A 24080-nucleotide genomic window follows, 5' to 3' on the forward strand; every position below is an offset into this window, starting at 1 on the left:
TATTTATGCCCGTATAATTCAATGCAATCAGGTACAATGTAATTACGATGCTGTGACATATATTATTACATTTAAAATTGGCTTAATATTATGACCTTTTGTTTGTTTTTGTACAAAATGTGCCGGACCAACAGCTGCATGAATTTTAAAAAAAAAAAAACATTTGTTGCAGATATATCACTTGTTGACGCTTCCTCTTTTTAAAAACCAACCAATCACAGCGCTCCATCACTTCCAAATATGGGCAAACGGGCGCTATGAATCCGCCTCTCTTTGTTGCCTCGACCAATCAGAACACGCCGGCGATACTATCCTTGGAACGTAGCGTTGCCCGATCTGAAACACAGCTTTAACGTTCATTGAGAAAAGATTTAAACAACAAAATGACCTAAATCACGCGCATATCATTGTGAATATGGGTTTTACATTTGAAAAGTAGGTGCTGACGATTAGAAAAAGGGAAGAATTACGCAGAAGACATTTTTCTAGGGTACCGAAACAATCCGCAGTCAGTTAGCGGAGTAGCAAAACATTAGCACTTCCTGGAAAGTATTTCAAAATATATTTAATGTCAACATTTATGCCATTATAACGTAGTATTTTGATTAATAATATCCATTTATTCGTGTTTTGAATTAAATATTTAATACACGTGTAACTCCCCTGTTTGTAAACAAAAATAAACGGAGTTTAAATAGCGGATTGGTTTTAATTTGAAGTTGTATTATCTGTTTTCCGCTAGCCGCTTTTAACTTGACAGGCTCCAAAAAGGGGCTGAAGTTACGAGCCCTCGGACCAAAACACGAGTCCTGTGCCCACGGTGGAACTCGGAGCCTGGAGCCCGATCATGAACGGGACTAGCCTCGCCTCGGAGCGGGTTCTGCGGCTTTAAGGCCCGGAGAAAGCGGCTGATCTGTGGAAGAGTCCGGAGCCCCGCCGCTGCGTGGGGATCACGGTGAGGATGCAGTAATAACAGCAGTGTATCGCGTTTGTTATGCTCTGACTGGAAATGAAGATAAAGAGAAGTAAAAAATATAATATTCAAGCTATTTACGCATTGCATTTATGATAGATTACTACTTTTAGTAATATGAGGCGCATTGGAGCTACTGGGCACCAGCAGCTTATTGTAATAAGCTTTTATTATACAGGTAACGGTAGAAATGCTCTTTTACTCTGTCCCCTTGTTTTGTATGATTTAAATAGAAGTATTGTTGTTGGCTGTTTGGGGGTGTGGATAGGTTATAAATTCTTACTAAAATGTTACAGAAAATATATATAATATTATAGTAATATATAGTATATAGTCTTAAATACACTGACGACACAAATAAGAAGAATAAGATATTCTTATTTGTGTCGTCAGTGTATTTAAGACTAAAAGACTAAACCAGGACTAAAGCAGGACTAAATGTGACCTATCCAAGACTAAACCAGGACTAAACCAGGACTAAACCAGGACTAAACCAGGACTAAACCAGGACTAAACCAGGACTAAACCAGGACTAAACCAGGACTAAACCAGGACTAAACCAGGACTAAACCAGGACTTTATGAACCACAATATAGCTTCTATGACTATTTCACCCATATGTAAGAATTTACACTGCGCCTTTATTACTTTATTTGTCATTAAAGAGGGGGTATCTACTTCTCTGGCGTATTAAAGAGGGGGTATTTGACTTTTATGGGGTATTCTCTGCTAACACATAACATATTTAGACCACGTTTCTTTTTACTGTTCTGAAAATGCTATATTTGCCAAAAACAACGTATTAACATGTTTCTATATGTTAGGAGTCCTCCCTCCCTTTGCTCTCCATGTTAAGTCCCTCCTTCAGAGCACTATAACAAATAACCACTAATGAAACTACTGCACATTGCATCAGATTTGTCAAGTTGCTATGTACAGTTTTGTATCATGTTTTTGTATATTTATAGAGAATTGTTGTGTAGGAGCATGGGTGATGTAGGCTTGTGGGCGGAGCCTTGTACAGAATTGTACTGCTAATCATAAGGAGGGTTTGAATAGTGCCCGGGAGAGATAGCTAAAACCTCATTAGGCATAATACCCCCCCCCCCCCCCCCTTTTTGATTTAAAAATATTTTTTGTATTTTCTGTAAATATGTGAACATTCTTGCATTTTATATTCAAATTGATATGATTTGAAAATAAAGTAAATTTTTTTTTATATATGGATGTTGGCTTTTAGTTGTTGGCTAGTGGCTATAATTTATGACGTTAAACTTTAAGTGGTCATAAAATGTGCTTATTGTACTTGTCTATTTGGCGTACTGTTCATTTAAAAGGTTTTCAATTCCTCTCAACTTTTATCAAGTTTAAGTTTAAGATAAATGTTAACCAATAAAAACATTAAAGCCCTAAGTTCTATATTACACAAAATGGATTCTTGTGGGCTTTAAGCTATGTTGCAATGTTGTTGCCTACTCCAAACTATATCTGAAGTTGTTTTTTGTTTCATTCTCTTATGTTTGAGTAATGCCCTGTTCCACCTTGTGATGTCATGAAGTGGTAGTTTTCAAGTTAAGAGCTCCTTTTACCTTTGGTTCAGTAGAGAAATTTCAGTCGCTGAAATGATCCAAATGATTCTAGTGAAGGTGTTTGGAGTTTAAAAACACAGTGGAGCACTTTCTGTATTACCACATGACATCACAAGGTGGAACAGAGTGTTTTCAGTTTGAGAGAAGAACTCAGCCTAAATCTGTAGGGTTTGTGTGTTAAACATGTGTGAATGAAACAAAACACAACTCCAGGTCTGTTTGTGACAAGAAAACATTATAACATAGATATGAAAGTAGCATAATATCTGCACTTTAACAACATCCAAAAACAATAAGATCAACATGATTCAGAATTGTAAAAGATGAGCTGATTTGTGCTCTTAAACAAGTCTCTCACACAAGCTAGCTAGCATTAGCCAACAGTTTTTTTCAGTTGATCACTCCCACCTTTTAGTTGAAAATCACCTAAACTGTTAAACAGGACTATGAACACTCACACTGATCACACACTCTTGAAAATGTGTTATTTAAATCATTTTTGTATTTTTTTTTACCAATTACCATGGTAATTCCACCACAGGCATACATATAGAACATCCCAAACCTGATGTATGTTGTGTTTCAGAGACTGAAAATGGCACTTTTTTCCTTAAAACGAAAATAAAATGAGACAGAACTGATCCAAATGTGTTATGCAGTTGTCATGCAGAACAAGTTGATGTCAATAAAAGTTCAAACATATTGAGACTTTTAAAACATGAGCTGTGATATGAGCCATTTCAGTCTCTCTACATGTCTCCCACCTTTCTTCACATGTGAAGGTGTGTTCTTCAAAGCCAAGGTCAGTGCAGAATGTGAGTGTTGTGAGGAAGCACGTTGTCTCTAGGGCACCAGGTTTAACACAGGGATGTTTATAACCTTCAAAACACTCAACTTATCAACAAGAACACCCTGCTATAGGCTGCATTCACGTGACATAACAACAGTGCCGTATTTTCCGGACTATAACTCACACTTTTTTTTCATAGTTTGGCCGGGGGTGCAACTTATGCTCAGATATGACTTATATGTGAAATATATATTTTTTCTTCATTATTATGCATTTTTTGGCTGGTGCGACTTATACTCCAGAAAATATGGTACATTCCCTTGAGTTTAAAGGGCCCATATTACACTATTTTCTGATCTGTTATAATGTTGTTTCCTCATCACAAACAGACCTGGAGTTGTGTTTTGTTTCATTCACACATGTTTAACTCAGTTCTTCTCTGAAACAGAAAACACTCTGTTCCACCTTGTGATGGAACAGAATGCTTGGAACAGAGTAATACAGGAAGTGCTCCACTATGTTTTTAAACTCCATACACCTTCACTAGAATCATCTGGATAATTTCAGCCCTGGAATGGCCAATCTCTACTGGAATAAAGGTAAAATCTAGATGTTAACTTGAAAACTACCACTTCATGACATCACAAGGTGGAACAGAGCATTTTGAGCTTTGGAGATGTAGACAGAGTAATAGTAAAGTGTTACTCAAAAATGTGTGAATGAAGCAAAACACAGCTTCAGGTCTGTTTTTGAGGAGGAAACATTATTATAACATGGCTTAAACCTCACATTCAGCCATTTTGCATAAACCGTTCACACAAATAAATAGAAAATGAGCAACTTAAATAAACTCTGCAAAACACCCACGTGCCACAACTGCACTGAAGTCCCTCCAAAAGAGTAACTCGCACCCCCAACAGCCTCCCACACACCTCCCACAGGTATCTACTACTGACTCCACTGTGACTCCACAGGGGCCGGAGAGTTTAACTTTAGCAGAATTCCAGAACAAACTGTAATTTTGTCCCTTATTCTTTTAACCAGTTACAGTGGTCCCTCGTTTATCGCAGGGGTCACATTCTAAAAATAACCCGCAAAAGGGTATATATTTTTCTCAGACAGGCATTAACATTTTTTCACATTTCTCTCTTGTTTAATTAATAGTGACTCAGGTGTATTTCACAGTTCCTTTGACTGTGCCTCTTCGTCCTCATGCTCCTCCGCTGTAGTGTCGATCCAACATTTATGTAAATTTGTCTGAACACATTCTGTACTGTACAGGAGACACGGCACGGAGGAGACTGGTGGACAATGGTCTACAGTCCATTAGCCAATCAGGACGCAGAACACAATGCACGTTCATACACTGTAAAAAAGCATGTAAAATTGCACTTACAAAAATCTGCAAAAAATTAAGACAAATTAAATTGACAAATATGAAATTAAATTAAATGAATGTGGGTTTAACGGAACAAAGACCCACTTTGTCACAAGAAAGTTCAACATTTGTGGATCATAAGATCAAAGGAGATTTTTTTCAAAAACACTGAATCTCACATCGGGTAATACAGGCCTCTGCCCTCCAGCCGACTTATTAGACGATCGTGCTGCTTGGATTGTGTAGATGTTCCACAGGGCTGCAGCCTGCAAGACAGTTTCATTGTAAGAAGGAAATGTAATAATGCAGTGCAGTGCTATTCTGTGTAAAAACTGCTAACCCTGTAGTTTAAACCTCTACAAACATGTTCTGAAAGTCTCTGTGTGTCAGATGCCCTCCCTGTGTGTCAGATTCCCTGTGGGTTTTATTCTGTGTAAAGCTGCTCACACTGTAGCTTAGGCCTCTACAAACCTGCTGAATTGCGTGGGGTTCTTGGGTGAACAGTTCAGATTTCAGTCTTCTCTCAAATTTCAACTTTTCTGGAGGTGTTTAAAAAGTGCTCATTGAACCCAAGTATTGCAAGTCTAATCGTTGTTGCTATATTTGTTAGAAAGATGCTAGAAATTATGTGTGTATAAGCATTTATACTTTTTCTCTTCCAGGTTTGCCAGTAAAGCCGCCATGCTCAGCCCACCCCCCCTGCCCACAGAGGAGCTCTCGTAATCGGAGGAGCTGCTCTGCCTCTCCTCTCGTCTGCGACTCTGGATCTCTGGAGCCATGACAGGTCCAAATTCCCCTAACAGAACCAGCACCAACTCGGCCAAACTCAGTAGACACGGCAGGTACAGAGGAATGTTTATCCCATCAACTATTTTATTTTCCATTTTTTGTAAATGGTGTGAATAAACTTGTTTTACGCTGCAAGCTGCATTGTCAAGAGATTTTGAAACACACACAAATCCATTGTTAGTTGATCTCATAATTAATTGGTTTGGACTAAATTGAAATTATGAATATCAATAATACAAACCAGTGAGCTTTTTAATAGAGTTAAGATACTGATTGTTTAGAATCCAGAGCAACCGATTGATAAAATATGGGCCTGCGCTGGAGATAAAAGTTTGATAGCCAGTGCTCTAAAAAGTGCCAATATCAGCCTGGTCTATCGCTATTGTTATTGACTCACCTGTCACTCACCCAGAGAATGACAGAAGCTGACCGACAGGAGGACTGGGTGACTGTCTCTGTGTTTGAGCATAGAGCATCTTTAAAGGTGCATTTTGTAACTTTTCTGAGTCCGCTGCATGCTTGTCTCCATGGAAATGTTACTGCTCTGCCTAGACAGTAAGACATTAAGAAGAGTGCATGTTTTTTCAGCTAGTTTCTAGCAGTAAGATCATCAGTAACAAATGCAAGATGTACAAGTTTAATGCTCTATTGTGGAACATTTGAGGCATCGTCATGGATACAAGCAAGTGGCGGAACCTACATTATAAAAGTTAAACAGTACATCTTTAAACAGAAGCTCTGAATCAGAGCTCCATCTCTTCAGTCTGTCACTCATTCCTGTTTCTACTCTGAATAATTCTCCCTGTGACATCTGTCTTCTTATACAACATAGAGGTCTAAACTGCAGGGCTCGGAGCTTTTACACAGAATAAGACCCCATGGAGACACAGGGAGGGCATCTGACACACACAGACATTTTACGCTCCTGTTTCTCCCCTGAATTATTGTCCCTATGATATCTGACTCTGTGACATGTCTTTTATAAAACTCCTGTCCTTTGGTTAGGTCTAAAAGCTCCAGCGCTCACTGCCTGCTGAGCCGTTGCAGCACCCGTGCGGAGAGCTCGGTGTGCCCAGGGACCGCACACTCACCTGGGGAGGACGAGGAGAAGGAGGGGGGCGTCCAGTTCTATGTCAATCGCTCTGGGTTTCCCATAGAGGCTCAGACCTGGGACCAGATGTGGAATCATGTGGGAGCGGTGCATCCAGAGGGACAGGACATGGTGGAGCGCATACGCAACGCCACCTACCTGCCAAAGGTCAGACGAGAACAGGGGTTTGGGGGTTGTTTTCAGTGATGTCTCCTGGGGCATATTCAAACCCTCCTTATTGTTAGCTGTAAGATTCTGTACAAGGCTCCAACCGCAAGCCTACATCACCCATGCTCCACACGAGAATTCTCCATAAATATACAAAAACATGATACAAAACTGTACACAGCAGCTTGACAAACCTGATGTGATGTGACCTGATGTGCAGTAGTTTCATTATAATAATAATAATATACTTGCCTTACACTTGTAATGCTCTTCACAGTCTTGTCAAAGCCTCTCAAAGCTCTACACTATAGTCCTTATTCATTCACTTCACACTCGCTGATGATAAGTTATAGCCACAGACCCCTCCGAGCACCACCAACCATTCATGCACACACCACTTTCATACTAGACCATGTGGGTGAAGTGTCTTGCCTAAGGACACAATGACAGAACTGAGCAGGAATTGAATTTGACCTTCGGGTTGGGGAATCACTGTTCTAACCACTGAGCCACTGTCACCCTCATTAGTGAGATCCACACTGATTGCGAGGGATAGTGCTCTGAAGGGGAAGTGACTTAGCATGGAGAGCAAAGGGAGGGTGACTCAGAGTATCAAAAACATAAGTGAAACTTCTAAAACATTTTTACATTGTTTGGTCAAATATATATATTTTTTCAAAACACAATATGACACAATGGTGGCACAATATACACAGTGCAAAAAAAAAAAAAAAAAAAAAGCATGCTTGGGTATCTAAACATTATCATACAGTTACCATAGTGACAGTGCATTTGAGAGGGCCTTGTTTAACAGCACAAATCAGCTCACCTGTTGATGTAGTTTCAGTTCTTTCTGGTCAGATTGTGTTAAAACAAAGCTCAGATTAAAGTCTAACTTTTTGAACAGAGCTTCAGGCAGAGCAGTGCCTCCAGTTACCATCACCCCGCCAGGGAATGTTAATGACATCAGCTGCAAAGTATCAATTGAGCTTAACATTTTAATTTGTTGTGGCTTAAAATATTAAAGACATGTAGTTTTAGTTATGACTGGTTCCTTGTTTAGTCTTGGTTTTGTTGTGTCATGATCTGCACCATCTGTTCCACGTTTTACCTCCTGTCCTGCTCCTTCCCTCCCTCACCTGCCGGAGCTGGGCTGAGCTCCTGGCTCCTCCTGTGCGCACCTGCAGCTCATCAGCGCAATTACCTCCACCTGCTGGGAGCATAAGAGGAGCTGGGGCCAGACACTCGGCACGAGATCGTTGCCGTTCCTTCATCCTGTTCGATGCTGTCGTTCCTTCATCCTGTTCGGTGCTGTCGTTCCTTCATCCTGTTTGGTGCCGTCGTTTCTTCGTTCCTGCGTTCCTGCATTCCTGCGTTGCTTCATCCTGTTCGTGGCCAGAGTGTCCGCATGTCTACATTCCTGCTGCCGCTTGTTCCTGCTCCTGCCTCCGCACCCCAGCTCCGGTACAGTCCACCCTTTGTCTTCACCCTCTTGTCTCGTCCCGGACTCTGGCTCACACCCCGCTCCCAGTTCCTTGCTGGGTTAATGAACTCTTGTTAATTATTTCACAATCTGTAAAATAAACACTGTAAATCTGCCCCGAGTCTGCACTCTTTGATGCGCTACACACACCGTTACGACAGAACGATCTCGCCAACATGGACCAAGCGGACTCGGGAAAGGATTCCTCGCTCCGCCCGGCATTCCCCCACCACGGACAATTCATCGGACTACACGATCTGCCTCCCCTGCTTACCTGTCCGTCTCCTGTTCACGGGCCTGTCCCAACCGGTCCACTCCCAACCTGTCCTCTCCTCACCTGGACCGTTGTAGCTCCGCTGGACATCGTTTTCCATCCAGGGACCTCCTCGTGTCATCTGCCCCTCGCCTGGACCGTTGTAGCTCCGCTGGATATCGTTCTCCGTCCAGGGACCTCCTCGTGTCCTCTGCCCCCTCGGTGGGACCCTTTGCAGCTCCGCTGGACACTGCTTTCCGTCCAGGGACTTCGTTGTGTCTTCCGCCCTTCCCCAGGACCGTTGTTGCTCCTCTGGACAGTCTACCATCTTCCCCAAGTTCAGCCGGCCCGCACCAGCGACATTTTTTTTTTTCCCTCGGTCCGGCTCCCCTCCGCCCACCCGTATCAATTTTTTGGGCCACCAGGAGCTGTCTTCTGACAGCTTTTAGAAATAGTGCAACAAATGTATTTTTAATGATCAACCTACGAGGTTGGATACATAAGAAATGATTAATAGTGACTCGAGTGCAAAGTTCTATATGTCAAGTGCCAAGTCTCTCGTGTTGGCCGTGCTGCGTTTCTGCAGCGTGTTTTATAGCATCAGAGCGGCACAAATCTGGCATTGACGCAGCACATCTTGAGCATTCAGGCGCCAGATGCTCTGTTTGTGCGTCTAAAAGCTGAAAAAACTGAACTTTTTGGCGTTTGACACACAGCGTCAACCAATCAAAGACTACGCTACAGTGACAAAGTGACGTCATTATCCAGAACAAGCAGAAAGACATCAGCCGCAAACTAGCGGCAACTTAATTATGCTGGGCACACTGGCTAGTTTAAAGGCTAGTCACAGACACGCCTTCGTAGAGCTGATCGCCTCCGTTGATGGATTTTATGTAATAAATATATTAAACCCACTGTCTCAACCTGGTCTGTAGCATTCACAAAGACACAGGCAAAACAAAACATCCAAAGGCACTCGCAGAGCAATTGAGCTCTGGACATGTGTCAAGAGGACATGCGTCCAGAGCGTCCATGACGCTCATCGGAGCCGTTTGTCCTCAAATGCAACTAGAGGCGTCCAACACGTTCTTGACACCCCAGAGTCACACTGCTAGCATCGAACATTTATGTAAATTTGGCTGAAAGCATACTGTACTGTACAGGAGACACGGCACATCTATTAACCAATCAGGGCACAGAACACGATGCGCCTTCATACACTGTAAAACAAAGCATGCAAAATTGCACAAAAAAATCTGCAAAACAGCAAGACTGCGAAAAGTGAACCGCAATATAGCAAGGGAACACTGTATTACATCTTTGTCTCTCTGGAGTGTATTCGATCTTTGTCCCTCTGGAGTGTATTCGATCTTTGTCCGTCTGGAGTTTATTCGATCTTTGTCCCTCTGGAGTGTATGCGATCTTTGTCCCTCTGGAGTGTATGCGATCTTTGTCCCTCTGGAGTGTATGCGATCTTTGTCCCTCTGGAGTGTATTCGATCTTTGTCCGTCTGGAGTGTATTCAATCTTTGTCCCTCTGGAGTGTGTTCGAACTTTGTCCCTCTGGAGTATGTTCGATCTTTGTCCCTCTGGAGTATGTTCGATGTTTGTCCCTCTGGAGTATGTTCAATGTTTGTACCTCTCTGGAGTATATTCGATCTTTGTTTCTCTGGAGTATATTCGATCTTTGTCCCTCTGAAGTATGTTCGATCTTTGTCCCTCTGGAGTATGTTCGATCTTTGTCCTTCTGGAGTATGTTCGATCTTTGTCCCTCTGGAGTATGTTCGATCTTTGTCCCTCTGGAGTATGTTCGATCTTTGTCCGTCTAGAGTATATTTGATCTTTGTCCGTCTAGAGTATATTTGATCTTTGTCCGTCTAGAGTATATTCGATCTTTGTCCCTCTAGTGTATATTCGATCTTTGTCCGTCTAGTGTATATTTGATCTTTGTCTGTCTAGAGTATATTCGATCTTTGTCCGTCTAGAGTGTATTCAATCTTTGTATCTTTTTCTCTCTGGAGTGTATCCATACCAGTTGGCAGATCTGGTCGTCCATGTTTCACACAGACAGAGCAGAGTAGACAGAGTGGATGAGACAGGAGCAGGTGCTGCAGAGATGTGTTAGCATGTCCCTGTCTGCTGCGTAGACTGATGTTAGCTCTAAATCTACTGCATCTACTACTGCAGGCCTCTGTCTACAGTACTCAAACAACGCAGTACTAGCACCACCAGCACATTTCAACAGCTCTTTTTGGAATTCTAACATTTGAACTCTCTGTAAAATCTGGAAACCCGCCCAGACATAAGCAGAACATGCAAACTCCACACAGAAAGGCCCGGGAGTCGAACCTTCTTTGTGAGGTGAGAGGGCAATAGCCACTGTTTATTTTACAATTTCTTGTATTGAAAGAGCTCATAAGTTTGCATGAGTAGCACATTATCAGTGTGAGGTCCAGAGCCCTCTTACATTTATATTATTCACTCTTAATGATGTGAGAGAGAAAGAGGAGGAGAGAGGACAAGGAAGAAGAGAGGGAAGATAAATAGAGAGAGGGGGAGCGGGAGATAAAGGGAGACAGAGAAAGCTATAGACAGGGAGGGAGAGAACAGAGAAAGAAGGGGAGGAGAGTGAAGAAGAGAGACAAAATAGCAGTGAGATAGGAGGGAGGGGGAGAAAAGAGAGGAGGAGAGGGAAGAAGAGAGATGGAATAGCAAAGAGAGAGGGGGAGGAGGAGAGAAGAGAGGGGGAGAGAGAACAGGAGAAGGAAGAAGAGAGACAGAATACCAGAGAGAGGGGGGAGAGGGAGAAAGGAGAGCAGTAGGAGGAACGGGAAGAAGAGAGGAAAAAGTGACAGAAAAAAACGGGGAGAGAAAAAGAGAGAAATAGGAGAAAGAGAAAAGTAGGAACAGACACAGAGGAGTTTGTTCTCTCTTTGGTCACTAATTGTTCATGTGTTGTGAGAGAGGGAGAAAGAAAGAGAGAGGAGCAGGAGAGACAGAGAGAGAGAAAAAGAAAGAGGGGTAAAGCTGTTTGTGGTTTGGTCACTAATTGTCCGCGTGTTGTGTCTAGTCCATAGTGACCCATTTGGCACAGACACATTCAATCCTATTAGATCCAGAGAGACAGACAGAACACACTGTTTATGTTCAAATGTACATCTGCACAGCTAACCAGCGTTTAAGATAGCAGCTGATCATTTTGTCCTGTACAGCAGTGGTTTCCAAACTGGGGGTCGCAGGATGATTGGAAGAGATCATTTTGAAATTCTGACACTGTATTTGATGCAGTTTTAAATTTAAAATTGTATCTTTCAGGTGTAATCGGTCAAATAACACAGTGATGTTTTCTAGAGCTGTTTTAGTCCTGATTTAGTCCCGGTTAAAATCCTTGTTTAATCCTGGTTTAGTCCCGATTAAGGTCCCTGTTTAGTCCTGGTTTAGTCCTTATTAAAGTCCTGCTTTAGTCCTAGTTACAGTCCTGGTTTAGTCCACATTAGAGTCCTTTTTTAGGCCCGGTTTAATCCTGGTTTAGTTCTTGTTAAAGTCCTTGTTTAGTTCTGGTTTAGTCCTAGTTACAGTCCTGGCCATGTAAATCTTGAGTATTGCATTAATCTCTCTCTCTTAACAATAGAGGGGTTGGTTTGTACATTTACCTGATGCTGTTTTTTTCTCTTTTGTTTTGAGAAACCTGAGCCTGTTTAACATCTCTATGGAATCACATACACATACAAGCTAACATTAAAACAATATGTCTCAAATGGACCTCTGATGTATTCAAGTGTGTTACAGTCCCGGTTTATGTCCTGGTTAATGCCTGGTTACGTCTCTGTTTAGTGTTGGTTTAGTCTTGGTTCAGATTTGGTTTAGTGGTGGTTTGGTCCAGGTTAAGTCCTGGCTAAAGTTCTGATTCAGCCCATTTTTAGTCCTGGTTTCTTAGTTCAGTCCTGGTTTAGGATTGGTTTTGTACACAACCTCAAAATTAGCATGAAATTGGGACTAAAGCTGAAAGTAAATGTGGACTGGATTAAGACTAAACCAGGACCAAACCAAAGATCAGGACTAAACCAGGACTATAACAAAACCAAACCAAAGATCAGGATTAAAGTGGGCCAAGTCAGTGCAAGTGTGAAGTAGGGCTGTTAAAAGTATCGAAAATCAGATCAATACTATAATTTGTCTCAAAATGAGATATTTGAGCAGGTATCAATAATAAAAAGTCCCATTGACAGGACATAAATGAACCTTTCCTGAACATGTTTATAATGATGTGTCTCTGCATGTTTCACAAGTATAAGACACAGACTAGTATATACCCATGGACCACTATGAACCTACTGCACACTGAGGGATTAAACCAGGGGCAGTAGGCAAACCTTTTGACACACAGGTCACAATGGGTTCTAAAATTTGATAGAGGGGCCAGGCCAGGATATATATTTTAGAGATTCGGACTGTAACATGTAGCAAAGCATGAATATGCGAGGCTTATTGTACAAATTGCTTTCCAAATGCATTAATTAAATTAATCATGAATTTATTAAATTTCACTTAAATAAACTCAACAGAAAAAATTACATTCAGTTTTACCAATTGCTAACAGATCAACAACTTGTTGAAAAGGTAAATTGAACAAGGTTTACTCTTGCCTATTTTAATATAATTTGGGCACGTTCGGTGGGCCGGATTAATAAACCCAAACAGACCCCCAGGCCCCCAGGCCATAGTTTGCCCATGCCTGGACTACACACATATAACACATGGGAAGAGAAAAGTATAGTGGTCCCTCGTTTATTGCGGGGGTTACATTCTAAAAATAGCCCGCAACAGGCAAAATCTGTGAAGTAGTCAGCTTTATTTTTACAAATATTATATAAGTTTTAAAGTTTTAAAAACCTTCACCACACGCTTTATACACTTTTCTCACACAAGCATTAATATTTTCTCACATTTCTCTCTTGTTTAAACACTCTTAAAGTTCAAACCTTCCTATATTATATCCTCCTTCCTCCATGATCACTCTGCTCCAGCGGTATCCGCAGAGATGCCTCTCTGTGCAGAGAAACACTAAAGTCCAAAACGTTTCTGAAATTTGTCGGTGCAGAACATTTCATAGACATTGTAGGTTTTGTCGGGGAGAAAACTTGCAAAATTACAGCACTTCAAAGTCACACTGCAATCAAACATTTATGTAAATTTGGCTGAACACATTCTGTACTGTACAGGAGAGACTAATGGAAAGTGTTCTATAGTCCCTTAGCCAATCAGGATGCAGAACACAATGCACGTTCATACACTGTAAAAAAGCATGCAAAATTACATAAAAAATTTGCTAAACCACGAAAGGTGGTGTGAGGGACAAGTGTATTATGTTTTATTGTCTAAAGAAAGCTCATCATCATAATCGTCATCAACGTGGTATTGGAATCAGCATTAAGTATCGAGTCTGTTCCTTAGTAAAAAGTCCATACATGAACTTTAGTATTGGCTGTAAATGACCTTCATGTATCACTCCTCTCGAGGCCACACTTCTGCTCTCAAACCCTGTCACATGATAAACACTGGCAGAACAACTAAATAATCTCTCAAATTCAATCCTGGATTAATCTGTGAGCGTTTGCTGGATTCTAGACGATAAAACGAGGTGAAACACACTGTCAAAGAAAGGAAACACACTAAATACACTTCAGCAACAAATACACTTCAACAACAGATACACTTCAACAACAAATACACTTTGACTTTTCTGTCATTTTCTGTTTTGGAGTCTGAAAATTCAAATATTAAAAGTATTTGTCACAACACAAACATTTCAAACTCAATTTCAATACTAAGGAATAGAACTCAATACTCGATATTGATTCCGATACCACGGTGGTCGATCTGTGAAATCTCTCAGTGGTCCATGGGCGTATACTGGTCTATGGGTGGAGAGGAGAGAGGGAGAGAGAGGAGAAAAGACGAGATGACAGAGAGTGACAGAGGAGGAGAGAGAGAGAGAAGGAGGACAGAGGGAGAGAAGGAGGACAGAGAGAAAGGCGAGGTATAGTGGGAGAGGAAGGAGTTAAAACAATGGAGAGAAAGAGAGATATAGTGGTCCATGGGTGTATACTAGTCTATGTGTCTTACATACAGAGACATACAGAGACATGTGAAACATGCAGAGACACATCATTATAAACATAATCAGGAAATGTTCATTTCTGTCCTGCCAATGTTTTAGTGTCGATACCTGCGAACAATGAATATCTAGTTTTAATACTAGTTTTAGTTTTGATTAAAAAGTGAAGCAGGTTAAAAACACACTTGGGAACATGTTCCATGGAGATAGATATACTGTACATCTATTTTTGGTTTAAAAAAAACAGTGACATAAAGTGACATAGTGTTATAAAAAGAAAAAAACAATATGCAGTGGATGAAAAGCTTTCATTGGTTTAAATCTTTCACATTGTTTGTGAGAGCTGTGGTTCGATGGAGGTCAGGGCCAAATCCTCGGCTCATTTTGGACCTTTCACCCCAGAAACAGGGTCTGAAATTGGGCTTCTACTGAAGATTTGACCCCTGTTTGAGCTCTGGCCCTGCGCTGTAACTGGAGCTACTTAAGAGAAGAGACAGGAAAAGATTTTAGAGAAATTGAGTTCATAATTGTGTAAGATTAAGTACAGTGAGTGATAAAATGTTCATGAAGTTCAAATAAAAATACAAGAATTAAGAATTTACATGGAATAATAATTACAGCAAAAGTATAAATGACTGCAAAATTCATGTTTATGAGCGTTCTTCCATGTTATACGGCTGTGCTGTATAACATGGAAGAATGTAAGACGTGTTAGATCATCCATCATGTTTAGTCATATAGCGATCTCTCCCAGGCCCTGTTCAAACCCTCCTTTATGGTTAGAATAGCGCTCTGAAGGGGGAGTGACTTAGTGCAGAGAGCAAAGGGAGGGGTTACTGAGAGCGTCAAAAAGTCCATACGTGAACCTTATTAATCTTATTCATACGTTGTTTTTGGTGAACATAGCATTTTCAAAACAATAAAGGAAACATGGTGATCTAAATATGTTGTGTTACAGTTAATACCCCCTCCTTAATGATTAATAAAAAACAGTAGAAAAACTGACAAATATATCTAAGTTAAATCTAGTCCTGGTTTGGTCCTGGTTTAGTTCTAATGTACTCCGGATGAAGTCTGGGTTTAGTCTAGGTTTAGTCCAGGTTTAGTCCCAGTACGAAGTTGTTGAGGCAGAATCCGTGGGTCTATAAGATGATGTCATAGGTCTGCAGAGGAGAGAAAGGGAGGGAGAGAGAAGAGAGAAAGAGGAAGAGAGGAGAAAAGAGGAGAGAGGTGTCAATTACAACCCAAATACAGACAAGGATCTAACATGTATCCAAGAACTAAAAGAGTTTATACACTGAACTGTGAACTGGATTTCACCTGCAAGCGCACAGAGGGGGGAAGGAGAGAGGAGGAAGGAGGAGAACAGGGGGGGAGGGGGAAGGACTGCAAGAGTTTATACAAGACTGGATTTCACCTCTAAGCAGAGAGAGACAGAAAGGCAGGGTGGAGAGAGAAAACACAGAGTAAAGTTAAGGTATGCAGTGTCTCTGGGTTAAACCTGCATTTGACCCATGAGTTACACCTGTCAGGAGCAGCGGGACCCGTCTCCAGAGCTGGTCTTGGTCAGGACGACCACAACTGGAGGATCTGACCTGTTCTGCAGACACAGAAAGAACATGCAACCTCCAGACAGAACAGCCCGGGAGTCGAACCCACAGCCTTCCTGTTGTGAGGCGAGAGTTCATGAGTTAAACACATTTAAGACTCTCACCTTGTGTCTGTGGTCTTCATGACTCAGACCATGTCTCATAGTGGTAACACCTCCTGTAGGTTTCCTGTTTCTCTTTCTCTCTTATTCTCTTTCTCTCCCTCTCTCTCTCTCTCTCTTATTCTCTTTCTCTCTTGTTCTCTTTCTCTCTCACTTTCTCTCTCTCTCGCTCTCTGTCAGATTCCTTCTCTTTCAGTCATTCGCTCTGTTCATTCCTGTCTTTTCTGCTACAACTGTTGTCTTTTCTCTAAATAAACTCAGAGGAAGTCTCATAATGGCTCATAGTGGCTCTTCCTTCCGTTTAAATCCCCCCCTCCTCCCTTTCTCCCCCCTTCCTGATCATCCTATGTTCTCTACAGGGGAGAGGCCACAGATACAAAACATTCACCTCCAGTGTACTTAACCCACACACCTTAAACTTATCAATCGATACATGAACACATGAGGGAGTCAGTATTTATTGTGTGAACGCTGGAACATGAGGGAGTCAGTATATATTGTGTGAACACTGGAACATGAGGGAGTCAGTATTTATTGTGTGAACGCTGGAACATGAGAGGTAACATTTGAGCTGTAAAAGAATAATAAATTGAATAAGTGACGTTTATGGCTGTTATTGCTTCATTCTGTCATTTGTGTGTTGCAGCTCAGATCTTTGAATGATACTGTCTCTTTAAAATTATTTACTGGGATTATCCTGCATGACTGTTTTTGTGTGAGTGGCGTAAAGTACTTTCACTGTTAGCGTTGCAGTATATCCTGGTAGCAATATATAGCGCTTCAAAATGTGTCATCGTGACAGGCCGAGTATCGGTGCTGGCATTTGATACCAGTATCAGTGCACAGCAGACTTGTTTTGACCTTAAGAGCTGCTGATACAATACATCTGTATTGGGGCAAGACAAATTTTGCACAAATACATAGGGAAAAATCAGGTACAGGCCGTTTAAAGGGGGACTATTCTGCAAAATGGACTTTTCAGATCATGGATTATGTTATTGTTTCCCCTCAACATTTACCCACATGGAGGTGTATTTAGAGTGACTCACGCTTGAGTAATCTTTAATCGCTTGGTTTGAAGACGCCACTTTGACCATCAACCCCCGTTTTCATCACCGTCACTGTGACACGCCCACTGTGACTCGCCCACTGTGATGTACACGCCCACTGTGACGTATACGCACACTGAAGTACACGCCCACTGTGACGTATACGCCCACTGTGAAGTACACGCCCAATGTGACGTACACGCCCACTGTGACGTACACGCCCACTGTGACGTACACGGCCACCGTGACGTATACGCCCACTGTGAAGTACACGCCCACTGTGACGTACACGCCCACTGTGACGTACACGCCTACTGTGATGTACATGCTCACTGTGAAGCGCCTACTGTGACACACGCTCACTGTGATGTACACACCCACTGTGAAACGCCAACTGTTATGTGCACACCCACGGTGACATGCCCTCTGACGTACACACCCACTGTGATGTACGCACTCAATTCTTCGATTTTATTTTCTTAAATGGTGATACTTGTAGGATTTGGCAGTGTTGCGGAGCCATTTTTGTACAAATGACAAAAAAAATCTGCTGTTCACTAGTGTGATGTGCAGCTATCCATTTACTTAGATCAATAATACAATTTAAAATGTCCATATGGTAACACAATGACCCACAGGTGTCATAGTTTATAACTATAGAGCGACACCAGCACAATATGTCTGCTTTAACTGTGTCATCTGTGTTTTTGTTTCTTTCAGCCTCCTGTTCCATCAGTGCCAAACTTCAAACCCTCCATGTCCATTGCAGACTGGCTCATCGTGGTGCAGAACTACATGAAGGCACTGCAGTATCCTTTAATTATATGTAAAATGATATTTTATCTTATAATTATTGCAATTTATGATTTAAAATCCAGATTTCAGTTCACAATACACATTTTAAACAACTCCAGGGGCACTGAGAGAAGACTGAAATCTGAACTGCTAAACTAATCCAAGAGTCCCATACATTTCAGAATATGTTTGTAGAGGTTTAACTGCAGGGTTCACAGCTTTTACACAGAATAAGACCCCATGCAGAACATTTAGCTTTAGAAGATATGAAGATTGTGCAGGGGAATTTGCAGTTACTAATAGAACATGAGAGTGTGAAGTGCGACACAGAGTGACTTAAAGCTCCCTGATGGTGCATCGGTTTTGGTTATTCTTGATTTCTTGTTTCTTTCTCTTCAGTAGTGGTAGTGGATGTTTGTATGGGCTTATGTTGCTGTGATGTCTTGTCTCATCTCTTATCTTACTAGATTACATAAATAATTGTAATCTTTGGGATTTGCTTATTGTGACACATTGTTATATAAGTGATATTGTGATATAAAGTCGTAAACATGAAATTACACATTGATCTTAACGGGTGCACCAGATACAATCACACAGGGACACAGTTCTTTGAGATTAAGAAGAGCCGACCACTCTGCGGGTGAGTGTCGACCAAACGACCAAAAACTGAACAGCTGAACATTTCTGATCAAACGTCTGCCTCCTGCTTGTCTCCATGGAGATATTATTACTTCACAAAAATGTTCCACGGTATGACTGATTAAACTGATGTATAACCCTGGAGACAAGAAGGTCACGCCACCAGGCCAAGTTAGAGGTCAGATCAGTGGTGAAGTGACCCTGTGTGGGTCCAATAGTCGATGGAGGGTTTGGTGATGAGATGGTCATTTCATTGTTCTTTCATGTACTCATTTTATTCAGTACCTCAAGTTTCCTGTGCAAGTTACAGTACCGCACCCCCTTTTGTGTCATATTAGTTGATATGGTTAAGGTGTCATTTTTAGTGGCTGTTAGTATAAAGTGCAGTGACAATTGAACTCAAGTTTACAAGACCAGTGCTCTGACCTCTGAGCTATAAGGCCTCTGAACACAGAGTTCTGATGTTTTAAATCTGTAGCATACCGTGTAACACTAAGATCAATCAAGGCTGGATACATACAATTATAAAACAACACAGAACAAAAGAAAAATAAACACAAAAAACTATAAATATAACGTTTAATATTAAGTTTCGTCAATATATAATCACAAAGCATCAGTTGTATTCTGTTACTGCCACAGGACTGGCTTATAGACCATTAAGAATCCCCAAGCAGCTTGCATGTCACAATTCACGGCTGAGAATTCCCCTAGAACAGCACAGAACAGCACAGAACAGCATAGCACATGAGAGCACATTATTTATTTATTTATTTTTTTATCCATTTCAAGTCATTTAAGGTATCAGTATCAGAAAAGATTAAAGGTACACAACTTTATAAAGTCTATTTCTCACAAACATCTCCAGGGAACCTTTATGATGATTTAAGGTGAAGGTGAAAAAACAGATATTTCAGAGCTAAGGTGAAATCTACCCAATCTATATCGATATGAACTTTTAAATGACACCCGTGTAAGGGTCACTAATGTTCAATCAGATTACTTTTAAGATAAATCGTTGTCCACGATTTCATCTTATGAAAAGAAACTACAAAAGTGACTCGGTGCAGTTCATTAAGAAGAATTTAGCTCTGCCAATATGGCGTCCCAGTCAGATTTTGTCACATGGGGGAGAGCTCTATAGAGCCTCGTTTTCATAGGGCCGGTAGGGTCCCCTCCTTTTAGGTTTCTGTATATCTCTTCAGTGTGTTTTTGTGTATCTTTCAGTTTGTTTTTTGTGTATCTCTTCAGTCTGATGGAGACGGCGCGAGAGATGATTCGAGAGTCTTTGCCCATAAAGTGTCTGGAGGCAGTGATCCTGGGAGTGTATCCTTTGATATACAAGTGCGTACAAGACAACACAAAACAACAGCAGATGAGGTACGTCAATGAGGTCTGGTCTGAATGCAGAGCCAGAGGAGCAAACAGGCACATAGTCAGAGGACCAGAGAAGCAGGAGAGTGAATTTATTGGAAGAAGAATGCTGAGATACGGCTGTGAAATGAATTGAATTTGAATAGAGATTCACGTTTAGTAGTCAGTGATCAGCTCAGGTCTTTTTGATGGACAGCTCTACATCCAGTCCTCTGTCGGCTTGAGCAGACAGAACGCTTTGGATGATTCCGCTTTTTTGTGTTGGATTGCACAGAATACAAGTGTATATTGATTATTTTCAGTAAGTGAATAATTGAAAGCTATTTCTATTGACCAAATCAAACTGAAAAGAGAGATGAACCTTCCGTTGCAACATTGGAATTTCAACAATAAAAGTTGTATCCCCCTCCCCGAACCGCCACCTTAACGTGGTGGAGGGGTTTGAGCACCCGAATGATCCTGGGAGCTATGTTGTCGGGGGCTTCATGCCCCTGGTAGGGTCACCCATGGCAAACAGGTCCTCGGAGACGGGTCTGACTAAGAGCGGTTCAGAAGCCCTTCATGAAGAAAAATACAACAAGGCAGTTTACGTCGCCCGGACTGGCGTTACCGGGGCCCCACCCTGGAGCCAGGCCTGGGGTGGGTGCTCGGCAGCGAGCGCCTGGTGGCCGGGCCTTTCCCCACGGGGCCCGGTCGGGCCCAGCCCGAAGAAACGACGTGGGGCCGTCCTCCCGTGGACCCACCACCTGCGGGAGGAGCCATGAGGGGCGGGTGCGGAGAGATCCGGGTAGCAGTCGAAGGCGGGGACCTCGACGACCGGATCTCCGGACATGGAGACTAGCTCTGGGGACATGGAATGTCACCTCGCTGGGGGGGAAGGAGCCTGAGCTTGTGCGGGAGGTTGAGCGTTACCGGCTAGATATAGTCGGCCTCACCTCCACGCACAGCTTGGGCTCTGGAACCCATCTTCTTGAGAGGGGTTGGACTCTCCATTTCTCTGGCGTTGCCCGCGGGGAGCGGCGGCGAGCTGGTGTGGGCTTGCTCATTGCCCCACAGCTCAGCCACTGCGTGTTGGGGTTCACTCCGGTGAACGAGAGGGTCGCGTCCCTGCGCCTTCGGGTCGGGGACAGGTCTCTCACTGTTGTGTCGGCCTACGGGCCAAACAGCAGTGCAGAGTACCCGGCCTTCTTGGAGTCCCTGGGAGGGGTACTAGACAGTGCACCAACCGGGGACTCCGTTGTTCTCCTGGGGGACTTCAACGCCCATGTGGGTAACGACAGTGACACTTGGAGGGGCGTGATTGGGAGGAACGGCCTCCCCGATCTGAACCCGAGCGGTGTTTTGTTATTGGACTTCTGTGCTAGTCACAGCTTGTCCATAACAAACACCATGTTCGAGCACAAGGGTGTCCATCGGTGCACATGGCACCAGGACACTCTAGGTCGGAGGTCGATGATCGACTTTGTTGTCGTGTCATCTGACCTCCGACCGCGTGTCTTGGACACTCGGGTGAAGAGAGGGGCTGAGCTGTCAACTGATCACCACCTGGTGGTGAGTTGGATCCGCTGGCGGAGGAGGAAGCCGGACAGACCTGGCAGACCCAAGCGTATTGTGAGGGTCTGCTGGGAACGTCTGGCGGAGCCCTCTGTCAGGGGGGTCTTCAACTCCCGCCTCCGGGAGAGCTTCTCCCTGATCCCGGGGGAGGTTGGAGACATGGACTCCGAGTGGGCCATGTTCTCCACCTCTATTGTTGATGCGGCTGCTCGTAGCTGTGGTCGTAAGGTCTGTGGTGCTTGTCGCGGCGGCAATCCCCGAACCCGGTGGTGGACACCGGAAGTAAGGGATGCCGTCAAGCTGAAGAAGGAGTCCTATCGAGCCTTGTTGGCTCGTGGGACTCCTGAGGCAGCTGATGAGTACCGGCAGGCCAAGCGTGCCGCGGCTCGGGCAGTCACAGAGGCAAAAACTCGGGGTTGGGAGGAGTTCGGGGAGGCCATGGAGGAGGACTATCGGACGGCCTCAAAGAGATTCTGGCAAACCGTCCGACGCCTCAGGAGGGGAAAGCAGTGCTTCACCAACACTGTTTACAGTGCGGGTGGAGAGCTGCTGACCTCGACTGGGGATGTTGTCGGGCGGTGGAAGGAATACTTTGAGGATCTCCTCAATCCCACTGTCACGTCTTCCGAGGAGGAAGCAGAAACTGGGGACCCAGAGGCGGACTCGTCCATCACCCTGGCTGAAGTCACTGAGGTGGTTGGCAAGCTCCTCGGTGGCAAGGCTCCGGGGGTGGATGAGATCCGTCCTGAGTACCTCAAGTCTCTGGATGTTGTGGGACTGTCTTGGCTGACACGTCTCTGCAACATCGCGTGGCGGTCGGGGACAGTACCTGTGGAATGGCAGACCGGGGTGGTGGTCCCTCTGTATAAAAAGGGGGACCGGAGGGTGTGTTCCAATTACAGGGGAATCACACTCCTCAGCCTTCCCGGTAAGGTCTATTCCAGGGTGCTGGAGAGGAGAATCCGACCGATAGTCGAACCTCGGATTCAGGAAGAGCAGTGTGGTTTTCGTCCTGGTCGTGGAACACTGGACCAGCTCTATACTCTCCATCGGGTCCTCGAGGGCTCATGGGAGTATGCCCAACCAGTCCACATGTGTTTTGTGGATCTGGAGAAGGCATTCGACCGTGTCCCTCGTGGTGTCCTTTGGGGGGTGCTCTGGGAGTATGGGGTCCGGGGCTCTTTGCTAAGGGCTGTCCGGTCCCTGTATGACCGGAGCAGGAGCTGTGTTCGCATTGCCGGCAGTAAGTCAGACCTGTTCCCAGTGCATGTTGGACTCCGCCAGGGCTGCCCTTTGTCACCGGTTCTGTTCATTATATTTATGGACAGAATTTCTAGGCGCAGTCAGGGGCCGGAGGGGGCCTGGTTTGGGAACCACAGGATTTCATCTCTGCTGTTTGCAGATGATGTTGTCCTGATGGCTTCTTCGAGCCAGGACCTGCAGCAGGCACTGGGGCGGTTTGCAGCCGAGTGTGAAGCGGCTGGGATGAGAATCAGCTCCTCCAAATCCGAGGCCATGGTTCTCGACCGGAAAAAGGTGGTTTGCTCCCTCCGGGTGGGTGGTGAGTCTCTGCCCCAAGTGGAGGAGTTCAAGTATCTCGGGGTCTTGTTCACGAGTGAGGGAAGGATGGAGCGTGAGATTGACAGGCGGATCGGTGCAGCGTCTGCAGTGATGCGGTCGCTGTATCGGTCCGTTGTGGTAAAGAAGGAGCTGAGCCGGAAGGCGAAGCTCTCGATTTACCGGTCAATCTACGTTCCTACCCTCACCTATGGTCATGAGCTTTGGGTAATGACCGAAAGGACAAGATCGCGGATACAAGCGGCTGAAATGGGCTTCCTCCGCAGAGTGGCCGGGCGCACCCTTAGGGATAGGGTGAGGAGCTCGGTCACACGGGAGGAGCTCGGAGTAGAGCCGCTGCTCCTACACGTTGAGAGGAACCAGCTGAGGTGGCTCGGGCATCTGCTCAGGATGCCTCCTGGACGCCTCCCTAGGGAGGTGTTCTGGGCATGTCCCACCGGGAGGAGGCCCCGGGGAAGACCCAGGACACGCTGGAGGGACTATGTCTCTCGGCTGGCCTGGGAACGCCTTGGGGTCCCACCGGAGGAGCTGGAGGACGTGTCCGGGGTGAGGGAAGTCTGGGAGTCCCTGCTTAGACTGCTGCCCCCGCGACCCGGCCCCGGATAAGCGGAAGAAAATGGATGGATGGATGGAAAGTTGTATCTCTTGTTATATCTTGTGGAAGTAGTGAAAAAGGAAGTGAGTGTGTGGCATCAGCTGTCCTTCTTCACACCTCCACAGGGGGCAGAGGTGAGAACAGAGGAGGTC

At 44.0% G+C, this 24080-nt stretch overlaps 1 protein-coding gene across 1 annotated transcript in view; it reads left to right on the top strand.

Annotated features, from left to right (window-relative positions):
- Window positions 1-779: 779 nt before the first annotated feature.
- The window catches only part of vash2 (vasohibin 2), a 52380-nt gene continuing 29079 nt past the window's right edge, over window positions 780-24080 (top strand). Inside the window, exons 1-6 of the mRNA XM_033990980.2 lie at window positions 780-955; window positions 5393-5572; window positions 6525-6777; window positions 18111-18199; window positions 18772-18828; window positions 20079-20153. Of these exons, the coding sequence (XP_033846871.1) occupies window positions 5508-5572; window positions 6525-6777; window positions 18111-18199; window positions 18772-18828; window positions 20079-20153 (539 nt within the window). The 5' untranslated portion in view covers window positions 780-955; window positions 5393-5507. The remainder of the gene's footprint in view (window positions 956-5392; window positions 5573-6524; window positions 6778-18110; window positions 18200-18771; window positions 18829-20078; window positions 20154-24080) is intronic.

The sequence above is a fragment of the Periophthalmus magnuspinnatus genome, chromosome 24 (assembly GCF_009829125.3).
Source record: "Periophthalmus magnuspinnatus isolate fPerMag1 chromosome 24, fPerMag1.2.pri, whole genome shotgun sequence".
Lineage (NCBI taxonomy): Eukaryota > Metazoa > Chordata > Actinopteri > Gobiiformes > Gobiidae > Periophthalmus > Periophthalmus magnuspinnatus.